At 55.1% G+C, this 12,281-nt stretch overlaps 2 protein-coding genes across 4 annotated transcripts in view; one reads left to right on the top strand and one right to left on the bottom strand.

The window, feature by feature from the left end:
* The first annotated feature begins 1,766 nt into the window (after positions 1-1,766).
* Positions 1,767-8,968, top strand: RCE1 (Ras converting CAAX endopeptidase 1). Of its 3 annotated transcripts, none has more exons than XM_063316878.1 (8): positions 1,770-2,061; positions 2,652-2,754; positions 4,432-4,511; positions 5,233-5,311; positions 6,139-6,306; positions 7,165-7,236; positions 7,860-7,922; positions 8,389-8,968. In XM_063316878.1, exons 3-8 carry the CDS (start codon positions 4,452-4,454, stop codon positions 8,634-8,636), a joined length of 690 nt encoding a protein of 229 aa, XP_063172948.1. In that variant the 5' UTR covers positions 1,770-2,061; positions 2,652-2,754; positions 4,432-4,451; the 3' UTR covers positions 8,637-8,968. The 3 variants fall into 3 exon arrangements, with proteins under 3 accessions (XP_063172947.1, XP_063172948.1, XP_063172946.1); XM_063316876.1 differs by having other exon boundaries at positions 1,774-2,061; positions 4,428-4,511; XM_063316877.1 differs by lacking the exon at positions 7,165-7,236 and having other exon boundaries at positions 1,767-2,061; positions 4,428-4,511.
* Positions 8,969-9,980: 1,012 nt separating this feature from the next.
* The window catches only part of ACTN3 (actinin alpha 3), a 35,048-nt gene continuing 32,747 nt past the window's right edge, over positions 9,981-12,281 (bottom strand). Inside the window, exons 19-21 of the mRNA XM_063316669.1 lie at positions 12,020-12,085; positions 10,951-11,109; positions 9,981-10,155 (exon numbers count right to left, since the gene is read on the bottom strand). Of these exons, the coding sequence (XP_063172739.1) occupies positions 9,997-10,155; positions 10,951-11,109; positions 12,020-12,085 (384 nt within the window). The 3' untranslated portion in view covers positions 9,981-9,996. The remainder of the gene's footprint in view (positions 10,156-10,950; positions 11,110-12,019; positions 12,086-12,281) is intronic.

Below are 12,281 nucleotides of genomic sequence, written 5' to 3'. Positions count from 1 at the left end.
TCCGTTAACATGGCTTCTTAATTCACGTCCATTAAGTCATGATGTGGTTTGCTTAGTTTTGGTTTAGCATGCTGTTTGAATCTAATCCTTGAGTTTTGTATATTGTATGAACCCAGCCAACTTTAGCACATATAAAATGCTGGACCAGAAAAAAACAAATCAGGGTTACTACCAAGTTTAGCAGATGGAGGCATTAAGTCTTTCGCTATCCTGGTTAAGCATCAAGACTCTGCCTGGTTTCCAAAACTACCCAAGCGAGGAACGGAACTGAAGGAGGCTCACCAGCTCAGCCTCGGAGCCTGCATTCAGGGCCAGAATTCCCTCGAGGGATCCACAGGAAAAGAAATCAATTTTACTTCAAACATCGGCGTGCCATCCTTCTATTAAATCCCAAAACTTCATTTCAAATACGGAAACGAGGCTCAATGATACAATCCAGCAGAATAATAAAGCGATCGAAGCCAGTTACAAAACCTTCCAGAGTGCCGGGAAAATACCTTTGCCCGGGGCCAAAAGCCCGTTGCGTTACTCAGGAAACGTGCCCTGCTGCTCAAAGACCACACTTGCTCGTGCCAGGCTACGGTTTGCTCACCCACCGTGTACCAAATGAAAGTCAAGTGGCCGAGTCTATTCCACACGTCCAGCCATAAACCATAGTTTAAGAGCCACCGTGGGTTTGCCAAACCACCATCAGAACGATGGCTTAGGGCAGCGTTTCTCGACCTCGGCCGCTTTAAGATGGGTGGACTTCAACTTTAATATGTTAGCATGAATTCTGGGAGTTGAAGTCCACCCATCTTAAAGCGGCCGAGGTCGAGAAACGCCGGCTTAGGGTGAAAGCGCCCTTGGTCTCTGCCGCCGAAGCGTTTTAACATAACTCAGAGCTGCTTTCTCTTCTGACTTTCCCCATCCTGCAGGACGACGACTTTTGGGCGCAGGAGGTCTCGAGCCTGGCCACGTGGGACCCCTGAAGCGGGCACCCGGTCCATCTCCTGAAGCCCCAGGGCGCTCTGGAGCGTCTGGGGCAGAGCAATAAACAGAGAAACCCCTAACCGCCTCTCGGCCCCTTCTGCTGCTGCAGGGCGAACGGAGGACGGCGCTGCCCCTCGAGGACCCCCGGGACGGAGGGCCGGTGGGGCGAAATGCCGGCATTCGGGGAGGCCGGGTCCTGACGTGCCTGGGGGAGGCAGGGCCTCTTTTGGTCAAAGATGGCCAGGAAGAAGGGGGCGGGCGGGAGGGGGGGATATCCGGCCTTGGTGATGAGGGTGGGGGGGCCGCTCCTTCCCACAAATGCTGGGGAGGGGGCTTAGAAAGGCAAAGGCGGGTAGTCCAGGTTTCTGCAGGCAGGGGGTTTCTCTGCGAATTCCTTCCCACCCCCTGCCCGACGCCCACTCAGTTCCTGGCGACTCCTCAGCAGGGGGGTCGCGGTCTCCCGTGGCCCCTCCATCCAAGTGCTAACCGGATCCGACCCCACTTAGCTTTCCCGAGGTCCGCCTGACCCGGTTAGGTGCTGCCCCCTAGCTGGTCGAAGGCACCGCGGCGCCGCTCTTGCAGGGAGAATACGGATGTTGTCGTTCTCACGGCGCCTTAAACCTAAAGCCAAGAAACGGCGTGACGGTTCACGTGTCGCGCAAAGCAAGCCAACTACCCGCGGCCCGGGGGCGCGCCAGCCCGCAAGCGGAAGGGGATCGGGCGGCGCGCCAGCCCTGGTGGGACTCAACTGCGGGCGGGGGGCGGGATGCCTGCCTCGCCCGGGCCGGGGTCTCGCTGCTGCAGTCCCCCGGAGGGCCCGACCCGCTTCCCTCCCCTCGCCGCCGCGCCGCGCCGCCGGCCAGGCTGGCTTCCTCTTCCGTGGCTCCGAGGCGGAGGCTCCTCCACGCGGCCCTGCCTGCCTCGCCTGGGCGGCCGGCCCGTCCTGCGCGCCTGCAGCGCCCCAATGGCGGCGGAGGCGTTGGCGCGGGGCGCCGGGCCGGGGCTCTGCTGGGCCTCGCTCTTCTCCTGCCTCGGCCTGGCCTGTGCCTACGTGGGCAGCCTCTACGTCTGGAAGAGCCACCTGCCCAGGTGAGCGCGCGGCGTCTCCGGCAGCCGGGAAGCTCCGCTCCTCGGGCCGGTGGCGAGCCGCGCCTTCCGGGGCTCCGGCCCGCCGGCCCGGCCGCGGGAGGGCTGCGGGGGGCGGGGGGGCGCGCGACCTCGGAGGCAGACCCGGACCGCGCCGCTCCCGCCCCAGCGCTGCCCCCGACCCTCGCCTTGAGTTCCGGGGCAGCCCTGCTCCGCGGGACGGAGCTGGACGTCCCTTCCCGCCTGGAAGCGCGCCAGGCGGCGGCCGGCGGGGCTCGCGCGTCGGGCGCGGAAGGCGAACCCCGTTCCGCAGAGGGGGCGGTCAGCAGCGCCTGTCGCGGGCAAGCGAGCCGCAGCGTAGCCGGGAGACGTCGAGTAAACTTGAATCCTCCCTCTGCCCTTGGCTTCCAGCCTTTAGCCTCCCTGGGGTGGGGAGACACACCGAGGCTGAAGATAGCCACGGGTCGCGTTCCCGTGGCGAGCTGGCCTTGTGAACAGAACAGCTCCCCGGTCTGGACTCATGGCCCGCGCCTCCCCGTGGAGCGGCAGGCCCAGAGTTTTCGGACTTTCTAGACTCGGAGTTTCCTCTGCAGGGACCATCCCGCCGTCATCAAGCGCCGGTTCACGAGCGTCCTCGTGGTCTCCACCATCTCGCCGCTCTTCATCTGGGTCTGGAAAGAGGTGACGGGCGTCAAGGTGAGGGCACCCCTCCCACCCGGCTCTGAAAGCGCTTGGCCAAGATTATCCGGAGATTTCTGGCTTTTCAAGGGCTTATTTGGTCTGTAAGCTGCTGTTTTATCCGCGGTGAACCAAAATAACAAAGTAATTGGCAGGTGAAAAGTGGAATTGAAAGGCCAAGGGTTTAAAATGCTTCAGAAGTTTTGAAATGCTGGATTTAAGGTTGGTTGGTTTTTCTTTTTTTCCCCCGGACCCTGAAGCAGGTATGCCCAGCCACGTTAGGTAGAAAATCACATCTGCCTTTGAGAGGTACGGTTGGGCACCGTGCTGCAAAAGGCGAGGAGGTCCTGCGCAGGGAAGCAACAGAGAAACGACACCTCCTTCGTTTAATGACTGTAATGCAGCTCTTATGATGGCTTCACTGTGACTCTGACCCGTCACATTAAAAAACTAGAATTCGGTGGTAACTTTTGGAGGGCTCCTGGGCCTAAAGCCAAAGTATGGGATGCAGCACCAGGAGTTATCCCCTCAGCTTATTGTGGAAAAAGTGTCCCATATCTGAAAACAGTCTTGTTGAAGCAGGCCTGTCCTCTCACAGAAGCAATACTTGATGAAAGAGGCTGGCTGGTTAATATGTTAGCATGAGGTTAGTCTGGTGTGGAAGAAGGAGCTCCCTCAGAATACGAGGGGCCTGCACAATGTAGGGCCTTAAAGACAAGCATCTGCACTTTGAGTTGCTCCTGGAAAGGGTGGGGAAATTTCTGTGCAGCTGCCAGGATACCATCTCTGTAGGGGGCACCCGAGTGGATTGCCGCAGTCAGCACAGGTTCAAGCAGAGCTGTTATTCTGACCTCTTGGATGTGCCGTTTCACAGGACTGTCTGTAAGATCTGACCAATTCCCCTTGCCTGGCGGTCACCGTGGCCTGCCAGGAGAGTCCAGGCTAGTTCCTTAGACAAGCAAAACTTCTCAGGGTCGCCCATTTTGAAAAGGACGTTCCCTAGGAGAAGGTTGGGGCAATCATCTGAGTGGGTAGCGTTCTTGCAGTTTGGATGCCTTGCTTGAGTCATTCTGAACTGCTTGATGGCTGCCTTCACACAGAATTAATCAAGATAATTACAAACTAGCGAAGGCTGTATTCATGCCACACGGCACTCACAAGTGCTCAGTTAGCCTCAAGCTTGATTGGAGTTTTTTTTATCGAGAGTTAGTATGTTGGGTTGATCCATGGCTCAGTATGTGGTATGAAGGCAGAAAATGGGCTTATTCAGTAACCGGTTTTAAATGGATCGTGTCAACATAGCCACAGTTGAAGTAATAGATGAGGCCTTCCAGCTCACTGGTTAAATGCAAGCTTAAAAGATGGATGGGAAACCTGTGGGCCCTCCACAAGTCTTACCCTCTGACTCCCATTAACGCCACTGTCCACCGGGGATGGTGGGAGTTGGAGTGCGGTAATCCTAGCATCAGGCTCCCCATTCCAAGTTGCAAAATCTCCAGCGGCTGAGGCCAATTCTCAGCTGGATAAATCTGCAACTTCACTTTGTCTAAGGCCATTCTAGTATTGGAGAGATGTCATTTTTCCGCGGTGCGCCCGTTTTCTGCTTGCGGCGACTGCCCGGGTGAGTCAGGAGAGGAGAGCGGAGGTTGGGGTTGCGTGGTGCTGATGAAGGTGTCTCCTCTTCTGCTCAGCCAGATGCATCCCTCCTCACCTTGATGGGCTTCCGGCTTGAGGGCATCTTGCCGGCGACTCTGCTGCCCCTGCTGCTGACAATGGTACGTGTGGCTCCTGTCGCTTTAACCTTGCAGTGACACTGCAGACAATAATGACCTTTTTTTTTTTAACTAGCTAGTAACCTGTGCTTTCATGAAGGCTGTACCTGAAAGGAAGCCTTCCTGTTGCATAGCTGGTGCTGGATACTGTTTCATAGAACGTTCCTGGGGGAAAAAATTAAGTGTCCCGCCCAATCAGACGGTAGCTTGAAAACCGTGGAAGTGGGGGACATCTTTTATTTTGTTCATAGACAGGAGGAGAACAGCGCATGCGAGCAGGAAGGAATGGGGGAGATTCCCACCCGCTACCAGCTCACACATTCACCTGCATGGAATTTTGGATCACTTCTGGAGACAGATGGTTTTAAAAATTCCAGGCTGTTCTGGAAACTTCCACATCCAGTAATAACTCTTAAGAAACTTTCCAACTTGGACCATTTTCCAGTGTGTTTCAGTGGTGATTAAAAATAGGTGCCTTTGTGTTTTTTGTTTTTCACTGTTCCAAGAACATGCAGTGCTCTTATTAAGATGGGGCTATTTCCATCCACTGCAGCAGATAAGGAACGAAAATGTAAATCTGAAGTTTCGTCCGCGCTGTTAGATTTCAGGAGAGGATGTCAGAATCTGATTGGGTTAAGAATTGTCATGAAGCGTAGTTTTTTTAAAACTGGGATAGGCAGATTTCCAGAATGTACCGGCAAAAATGGTTATACTGTCTTCCCAGATCTTGTTTCTTGGCCCCCTTATCCAGCTGTCGATGGACTGTCCCTGGGACCTGGTAGACGGATTACGAATTGCATTTGGTAAGAATCTGTTGATTGGCTTTGCACTAAGATAATAGAATGCCAGAGAATATTATCTTATCAAATAATATTTTTTGGCCATGGGCCACATTTTCTTAGGGTGGGTATGTGTACTCTGTGTTTCTGTGGAGGGAGGGTGCATTTGATTGTGGGTGGAGCTGGAGCACTTTATGGATGGGGGCCAGCTTTGTAAGTTCCCTCTGTCTGTCTGTTTATTTTATTTAATTTTTACAATTTATTTTTATCCCACCTTTATAATTCTATATAAATAAGTCAAGGTGGCAAACATACCTAATACTCCTTCCTCCTCCTATTTTCCCCACCACCACAACCCTGCGAGGTAGGTTGGGCTGAGAGAGGGAGGGACTGGCCCCAAATCACCCAGCTGGTTTTTCAATGCCTAAGGCGGGACCAGAACTCACTCTTTCCTCTTTTCTAGGCCAGCCCCCTCAGCACGACACCAAAGTGTCTCTTGTCCTTTTATTAGATAGACCCAGGTTCCAACTTGGAGCCTGGCTTTCCGAGCCTCTGCAAAAGTGTATAGGTTGGTTTAAACTATTAACCTGGTTTATCTGCAGTTTTGGGAAGCAGCCTGTCGAGGATTCCGATGCACGCTTGCCAGTTTCAGCTGTAGTGTTTCCGCTTTGTTTTTAATAAGGGAAAGGGCCTAACTAGTGGATCCTCGGTGGCAATTCTGATTATCTTGCCACGGTCTCCTAAACTCGAATTTGTGGGATGGTGCCTTTTTCTCCTGCCTCCCTCCCTCCCTGCTCAAGAGACTGAGGAGTGAGGAAGAGTCAATGACGCTGCTTCTACTCCACCCTCAGATCCCAGTTTTTGGGTGCTCTGCCTCACCGACATCCGTTGGCTCCGCAACCAGGTCATCGCGCCTTTCACTGAAGAGCTGGTGTTTCGGGCCTGCATGGTGCCCATGCTGGTCCCCTGCACCGGAGCGGGTCTGGCCATCCTAACCTGCCCCCTCTTCTTTGGAGTCGGTGAGTGCTGCGTCTTCAGCAGGAGGGCACAAGCCGTGAGCCAGTTGCCTGTCCTTTGCTCTTCCCTTCTGCACCCTTCTGTTGAAGCTAAGCTCTTTGGGACTGGGGGGGGGCGAATTTTAAAAGCACAGAGCGGGCTGGGTCACAAAATGTCTTCTCTGAAGGCAAGCAGGCAAACGCTTGCAATGGGATGACGTACTAACGGCTTTTCTCTTGGGAGGGGAGCCCCCTGCCTGCGGGCCTTCCTCTGGGCCGTGAGCCTGCCTAGAAATAAAAGGGGACGCTGGCATTACTCCTCTGCTTTCCACCTACTTGCTTTATTCATTTCTTTATTGTCTTCATTAAAATCTAATTGAAATAGACTCAGGTGGGATAGGGAACCAAGGCACTGGGCCAACAGACGTTGCCTATCTGCAGGCTCAGCTGTGACGCTCCCGTTCCAACCTTGAGCCCACTGATTTGGAAACCAAAGCCCCCAGTTAGGTTGCAACCTGTGGCTGAGTTTGAAAAAGCTGAAGGGAATCAGACCTGGTTACTCCTTGGATGAGAGACCGCCAGAAAACTGCAAATCTGTAGGCTTAACTGGAAAGCTGAGAAACCATTAAGAAAGCAACAGTAATTGACATCCGTGCCGTTGCCAAGCAAACGCCGTGGATGAAGTCAGCAAGAATCAGGCTTGACTCAAAGGAGACTAATGTTAGTCTGAAAGTAGGGTGCTAACCAGGTGTTTTGCCGCTGGCTGACTCTTCCTGTAAAGAACTCTGCTGCTCGGTCAGGGAATGAAAGAAAGCCGGGGAGACCCCACAGCCCGCGTTTTGCCAAGATGCTCACACGTCTCAATCGTTTTTCTTTCTGCAGCTCATTTTCATCATGTTATTGAGCAGCTGCGGTTTCGCCAAGGAAGCAGAGCCAGTATTTTCCTCTCGGCAGGTAGGGATCAGTCCCTGGACTCGCCATTGCTGAAAGTGGGCAAGGCAGGGGAATGTGGGTTGGAGATTCCTGATAAACACAGCACCATTTTGGCAAAAAATCCCAAGCTCAGTGGTGGGAGAGAGGCTTAAACCAGACCACTGCCGGTGGACTTTTGTTCTGAACTTGCTGCTGTTGACGTGTTAAACCATTCAAAGAAAGAAGGTGACTTGCTGCCATTGGCTGTTTTCACACAACGTGCTTCGTCACGTCAAATAAAGATCTGTCAGGTGCATCTGCACAAAGCGCCAAACCAATTTACTGTTAATGCGGTTAGTTTTTTGTAGCTTAGCGTATTGTGTGAACCCTGCCTGGTTGGTTGTTTTATACCTTACATGAACCCAGAAAACAGGTCAATTTAGTAGACATTTGACTCGGGTATTACGTGAAGTCTGGCATTAGCTGAGTTGCTCTGCGTGTTACTCAGAGGACAGTGCCTGGGACAGTTCTTAAAGATGGAAGTGAACAGAGAAATGGTGCTCTCTTCGTGGATGCTCCCCCAAAGCCCTCCTGGTTTCCTGATCCCTGCCCCGTCCACACAGCGCACACACACCCTTCTAACCAGCTGCTCCCTTCCCCTGCAGTGTTCCAGTTCTCCTACACAGCGATCTTTGGCGCCTACACCGCTTTCCTCTTCATCCGGACAGGTTGGTGAGGGGCCGGGAGCCTTGGCGTTGTTCCCATCGTCCTGTTACTTCGGGGTGGCGTTTGCGTGCAAAAGGCAGCCGAGAGTCCCTGGAAGTCCCTTAAGGGCTGGGAGATTTCAGGTGTTGGACTGAGAGGGAGCTCAGCTTCTCGGCCAGCAACACTGAGGGTTCAAACCCTGATTCTGAGGCGGGGCGGAGGCTAATCTGGTATTAATGCAAGGTGGGCGGGTGGGCGGCAAGATAGACGTGTGTTACGGCTTAGCATGCTGTGCGAGCCAGCCCTTTGTCTTTTCCTTTGCAATCCTCCTCCTCATATGCAAAGTGGTTAATCAGTTAGAATTGCTTCTCTCGTCTGCCTCCCGGCTAAAATTCTCCAGAGCAGCTCGACTGCGGGCGTTCCTAGTCCACGTGACACCCCCGGGAGGCGGCTTTTCCACCAAGCCCTCCTGTTTCTCTCTGCCCACAGGACACCTCGTTGGGCCAGTTCTCTGCCATTCCTTCTGCAACTACGTTGGATTCCCGGCGGTGGGCGCGGTGCTGGAGCACCCGCAGCGCTTCCTGGTGGCCTTCTTCTACCTGCTGGGCGTGGCTCTCTTCCTCCTCCTCCTCCTCCCTATGACAGACCCGGCCTTCTTCGGGCATCTGCCCGTCTGCTCCCTCTCCAGACTGACCTCTCCTGCCAGCAGCCTCCGGAGCTCCTCCTGGTGCTCCTGACACCCGGCTGGGACCTCTGCTGCGGACACACCCGCGGGTCCCCGGGGCACGCAGAGGGCCGTGGTCGGTGCCCAGACTGGTTTCCAGATGCTGTTCGCCGCCCAGCTCTTCCACCCCTCTGCGGAGGGCTGCGGGGGGGGGGGGAGATCCGAGCTCTGCGGCTTCAGCGAGGCTGGTCACTTATGCCCGTTGGCGAGGGATGCGTAGCCACGCTGCCGACATTCTTGCACACCTCCGCCCTGAGCCAGCCAGCCCTTTTTCTAGATCCCTGGGGTCCTTTTCCTCCAGGCCCTGAAGAGTTCTATTTTTTACTAATAAAGTACTTTAAGGAGGCCCCTTTGTTGGTTTCATGGACTGGGGAGGCTCCCCGGCAGCCAAGATCCAGGTGGTGCCTGTTATTTCAGTTGGCTTCTCAGTCCAATTCCGCATTTGAACCGGTGCTCTGAGGCCCACCGGATGGAGAGGCTGTTTCCTTGGTGTCCAGCTTGCGAGATGCCCGAGGCACCAGGAGGCGAAAGGTGCTGCTTTCAAGAAGGCAGAGCAGAGCACTGTCTTTCCCTGCAAGCAGCCGACACCTGGAGGGCGTCGACCCCATGAACCGGGGCTGCACTAGCAAGCCAACGGGAGCCGTGGGGCATCGCAGGACATTCTGGCGGGCAGGCGGGCGGGCCGGCCACGTTTCCATTCCCAGCAGCCTCACGCCAAGCATAGAGGTTCTTTTTGGCTGAGTGGCCGTTCCCTTTAGCTTGCAGGAGCTCGTACTACGCTTTTTCCCCGTTCTGCCCTCCCTGTTGGCCCGCCGAGAACAAAAGACCTCGACCACAGGTGGGCCTCCAAGGGGTGGTGTTTATTGGTACAGCGCTTCTTCCACGCCAGCCCCGCCCTGCTTCCTTGGGAATCCCTCACACCAGCCCTGGTGGTAATTCGGATGGCGCCCACATTCTCCAGCCCTCCCAGGTACCCGAGGGCTGTTTCTCGGCACGTCAGCAAGTTGGCTTTGGGGGCTGAGCGGACCGGAAGAAGGGGAGGTTCTGGTGGGGAGGCAGGGAAGAGCCCAGCCTGGGGGAGGCGTGACTAGCTTGGGGGCAAGGGACAGGCCCGGCAGCTTCGAGGCAGGACAGGACAGGACAGGACAGAGACGGTCTTCTGACCGAGACCACCTGGGATCCACTGGCTGTGGCTCGTGGGTGGAGATGGAGGATCTCACGACCTTTTGCCCAGCAGTCGGGGGGCATGTGGGGAGGGGGCGGCTGTTGCGGGCACCCCTCTTCCTTGGGCACAAGACTTGAATTGCGTGAGCTCCCTGAAAGGGAGGGGGGATCATTCTGCTCCCACATGCCTTTTCTGGTTGGGGGGGAAATCACAGGTCACTCTCCCCGTACAGGGCGTTGGAGAAGGAGACATAGTCCAAGGAGCCCGCCGTGGCATCGGCCCCGGTGTACTTGGTCATCCTGGTGATGCAGTACTCGGCCTGCTCTGGTGGCAGCTCCCGGCGCAGCTCTTCGATTGTGATGTAGTTCTGCAGGAGGAGCCAAGAAGGGAGACCCACCGGTTAGGGGGTGAGGGAGGGCTGCAGCTCAGCACCTGCTTGGACCCACTGGCATCCCCAGGCATGGGAAAGATGCCTGGCCGAATCCCGCCATTCAGGCTAGACCGGCCTTCCCCGAGACGGTGCCCTCCAGCTGCGCTGCTGGGGCTGAAGCCCAGCACACCTCGGAGGGCTCCAGGCTGGAGGAGAGGAGCATGGCTGGTCTTAGGTCTGAAGCCCCTTGTCGGAGGGGTGTAACGGCGCTTCCCAGAAGGGCCTCATTTGGGGTCTGTTGTGTGGCAGGCAGGTGATGCCAGGCTCCGATGGCTTCCCGGGCCCACCTGGTGGGCTGCCGTGGGGTGAGCCTCTGCGGGCCTCCTTTCTGCTGCCAGGGGAGGCCTGCAATACGGGGAGAGGCCGGTCGCTGTTAATGCCTTCGCCTCCTGCCCGTGATGCGGAGCTGGACCGCCGGGAATCGCACAGGGCAAAGGTTAATGAGGTGGCAGTGGGAGTGAAGCCAGGCTGGCTGGGAATTCTAGAGAGGGTAGGGAAGGGGGTCTCGGGCTTTCTCGCTTGGGACAGAAAGGCTTTTCTGGGGAAAGAGGGACCCGGATATGGTAAAAAAACTAACAGGCTGGCCCCCAGATGCCAATTCTCTTCTTCGACAGGAGACAAGCTAATCTAGGCTTAATTGTGCCTGCAAAATAAGAGGCCCGTTCAAAGCTGCTGTGGGCAAGACAGCATTCTGTCCCTCCCAGACCATCTCCTCGCTGGGGTAACGCTTACCTTGTCTGAAGCGAGGATCTTGAAGGACGCGATGACCTGTTCGGCCGTGTCGGTCTCGGCCGTCTCGCGGGTCATGAAGTCAATGAATGCTTGGAAGGTCACCACGCCCGTGTTGTTGGGGTCCACCAGTGTCATGATGCGGGCAAATTCCACTTCACCCTAGGAGCAAGAGGGACAACCGCGGATGGGTGGATTCTCTCCTATTTCGGGCAGATTTGCAGTCCCAGAGCAGGACAGTTTAAAACTGCCGGGCGGGGGTTCCCCCGCTTCATACTTTTTTCCTGTCATACAGACAGCTGGTAATTCTCTTATCTTAAATTAGGATATGGCACGTTTAGAATTTATTCGAGCAAAAGAATTTGGTTGATAGTTTGGACAACTCGTTTTCTACGAGAGAGGAAAAATGTTGAAAAATGGTAGGGAAGATGAATCAGTCACTTTCTGACCCATGTCAGGTTTTGTATGTTTTGCACCGTTCATTCTGCCATTTTTAAAATAAGAACATCCTTTAAACTGATGCATTCCTCTCCCCCCACTTTTTTTTTTTTGAGCCAGAAAGTACATCCCAGCATTGAGGGAAATGCAAAATAAAAAAGATAATTGAATCCTTCAAAAAAAAAATCCTTTTTTAGTTGGGATATGCAGACTAAAAGATCCACATCCTGAGTATTGCTGCCGTCCAGGTGGTCCTCTCTCTTCTTTGTCACGGTGGCAAGCCGAGGCTACCCGGGAAATAACGGGCTACAAAAACAGTCTTAGTCCAGTAGACAAGACCTTCGGCAAACACACTTGTAGGCTGCAGGCCGTAAACCAAACGCCAGAGCCAAACTCCCCAACGGGACTGAACGGCACCTTTCTCCAGGTCTGTATCCCTGGAGGAAAGCGTTAACTTTCCCTCCCAGCTTGATGCAGTCCATAGCGGTTCCCTCCAGTGGCTGCAATGTTGAGGTGTTTTTTAAAAAAGAGACCAGGCGCTGTAAGGCCAGCTGCTGTCTGCCCCTCCCCTCCCCTCAAACAGACGCAGCAGATGTGCAGAAACCAGTCTTCCCAGTCCAGGCCGGCCTCCTACCAGGTCGTATCCCATGGAGATCAAGCAGGCCCGGAAGTCATCGGGGTCCATCATGCCATTTCGTTTCTGAAACAAATTGAGCAGGGGAAGGTCAGAAGTAGAGACTCGGCATGGCCCCCGACGTACGGCTAAAGCGAGGGGCTCCCTAAACTGGTGGCGGTGGTGGTAGCCCCTTAACAGGCCTTCCGGTGCTCCTGGCCTCAAGAGGCAAAGGCCTGCTGCCGAAGTCGTCTGTGTGTGGACACAGCAGTTAGAAAGCCGT

The sequence above is a fragment of the Candoia aspera genome, chromosome 17 (assembly GCF_035149785.1).
Source record: "Candoia aspera isolate rCanAsp1 chromosome 17, rCanAsp1.hap2, whole genome shotgun sequence".
Classification (NCBI taxonomy): Eukaryota; Metazoa; Chordata; class Lepidosauria; order Squamata; family Boidae; genus Candoia; species Candoia aspera.
Note: the sequence above shows the minus strand (reverse complement) of the source record. Positions and strands in the feature narration are given on the sequence as shown.

What these genes read in the sequence shown, in the direction of transcription:
- RCE1 (XM_063316876.1), top strand. Translation starts at nt 1,937, where the DNA reads ATGGCGGCGGAGGCGTTGGCGCGGGGCGCCGGGCCGGGGCTCTGCTGG. An exon ending in TGCCCCTGCTGCTGACAATG is followed by an intron (nt 4,512 to 5,232) that starts GTACGTGTGGCT and finishes CTGTCTTCCCAG; the next exon opens with ATCTTGTTTCTTGGCCCCCT. An exon ending in CAGTATTTTCCTCTCGGCAG is followed by an intron (nt 7,237 to 7,859) that starts GTAGGGATCAGT and finishes CTTCCCCTGCAG; the next exon opens with TGTTCCAGTTCTCCTACACA.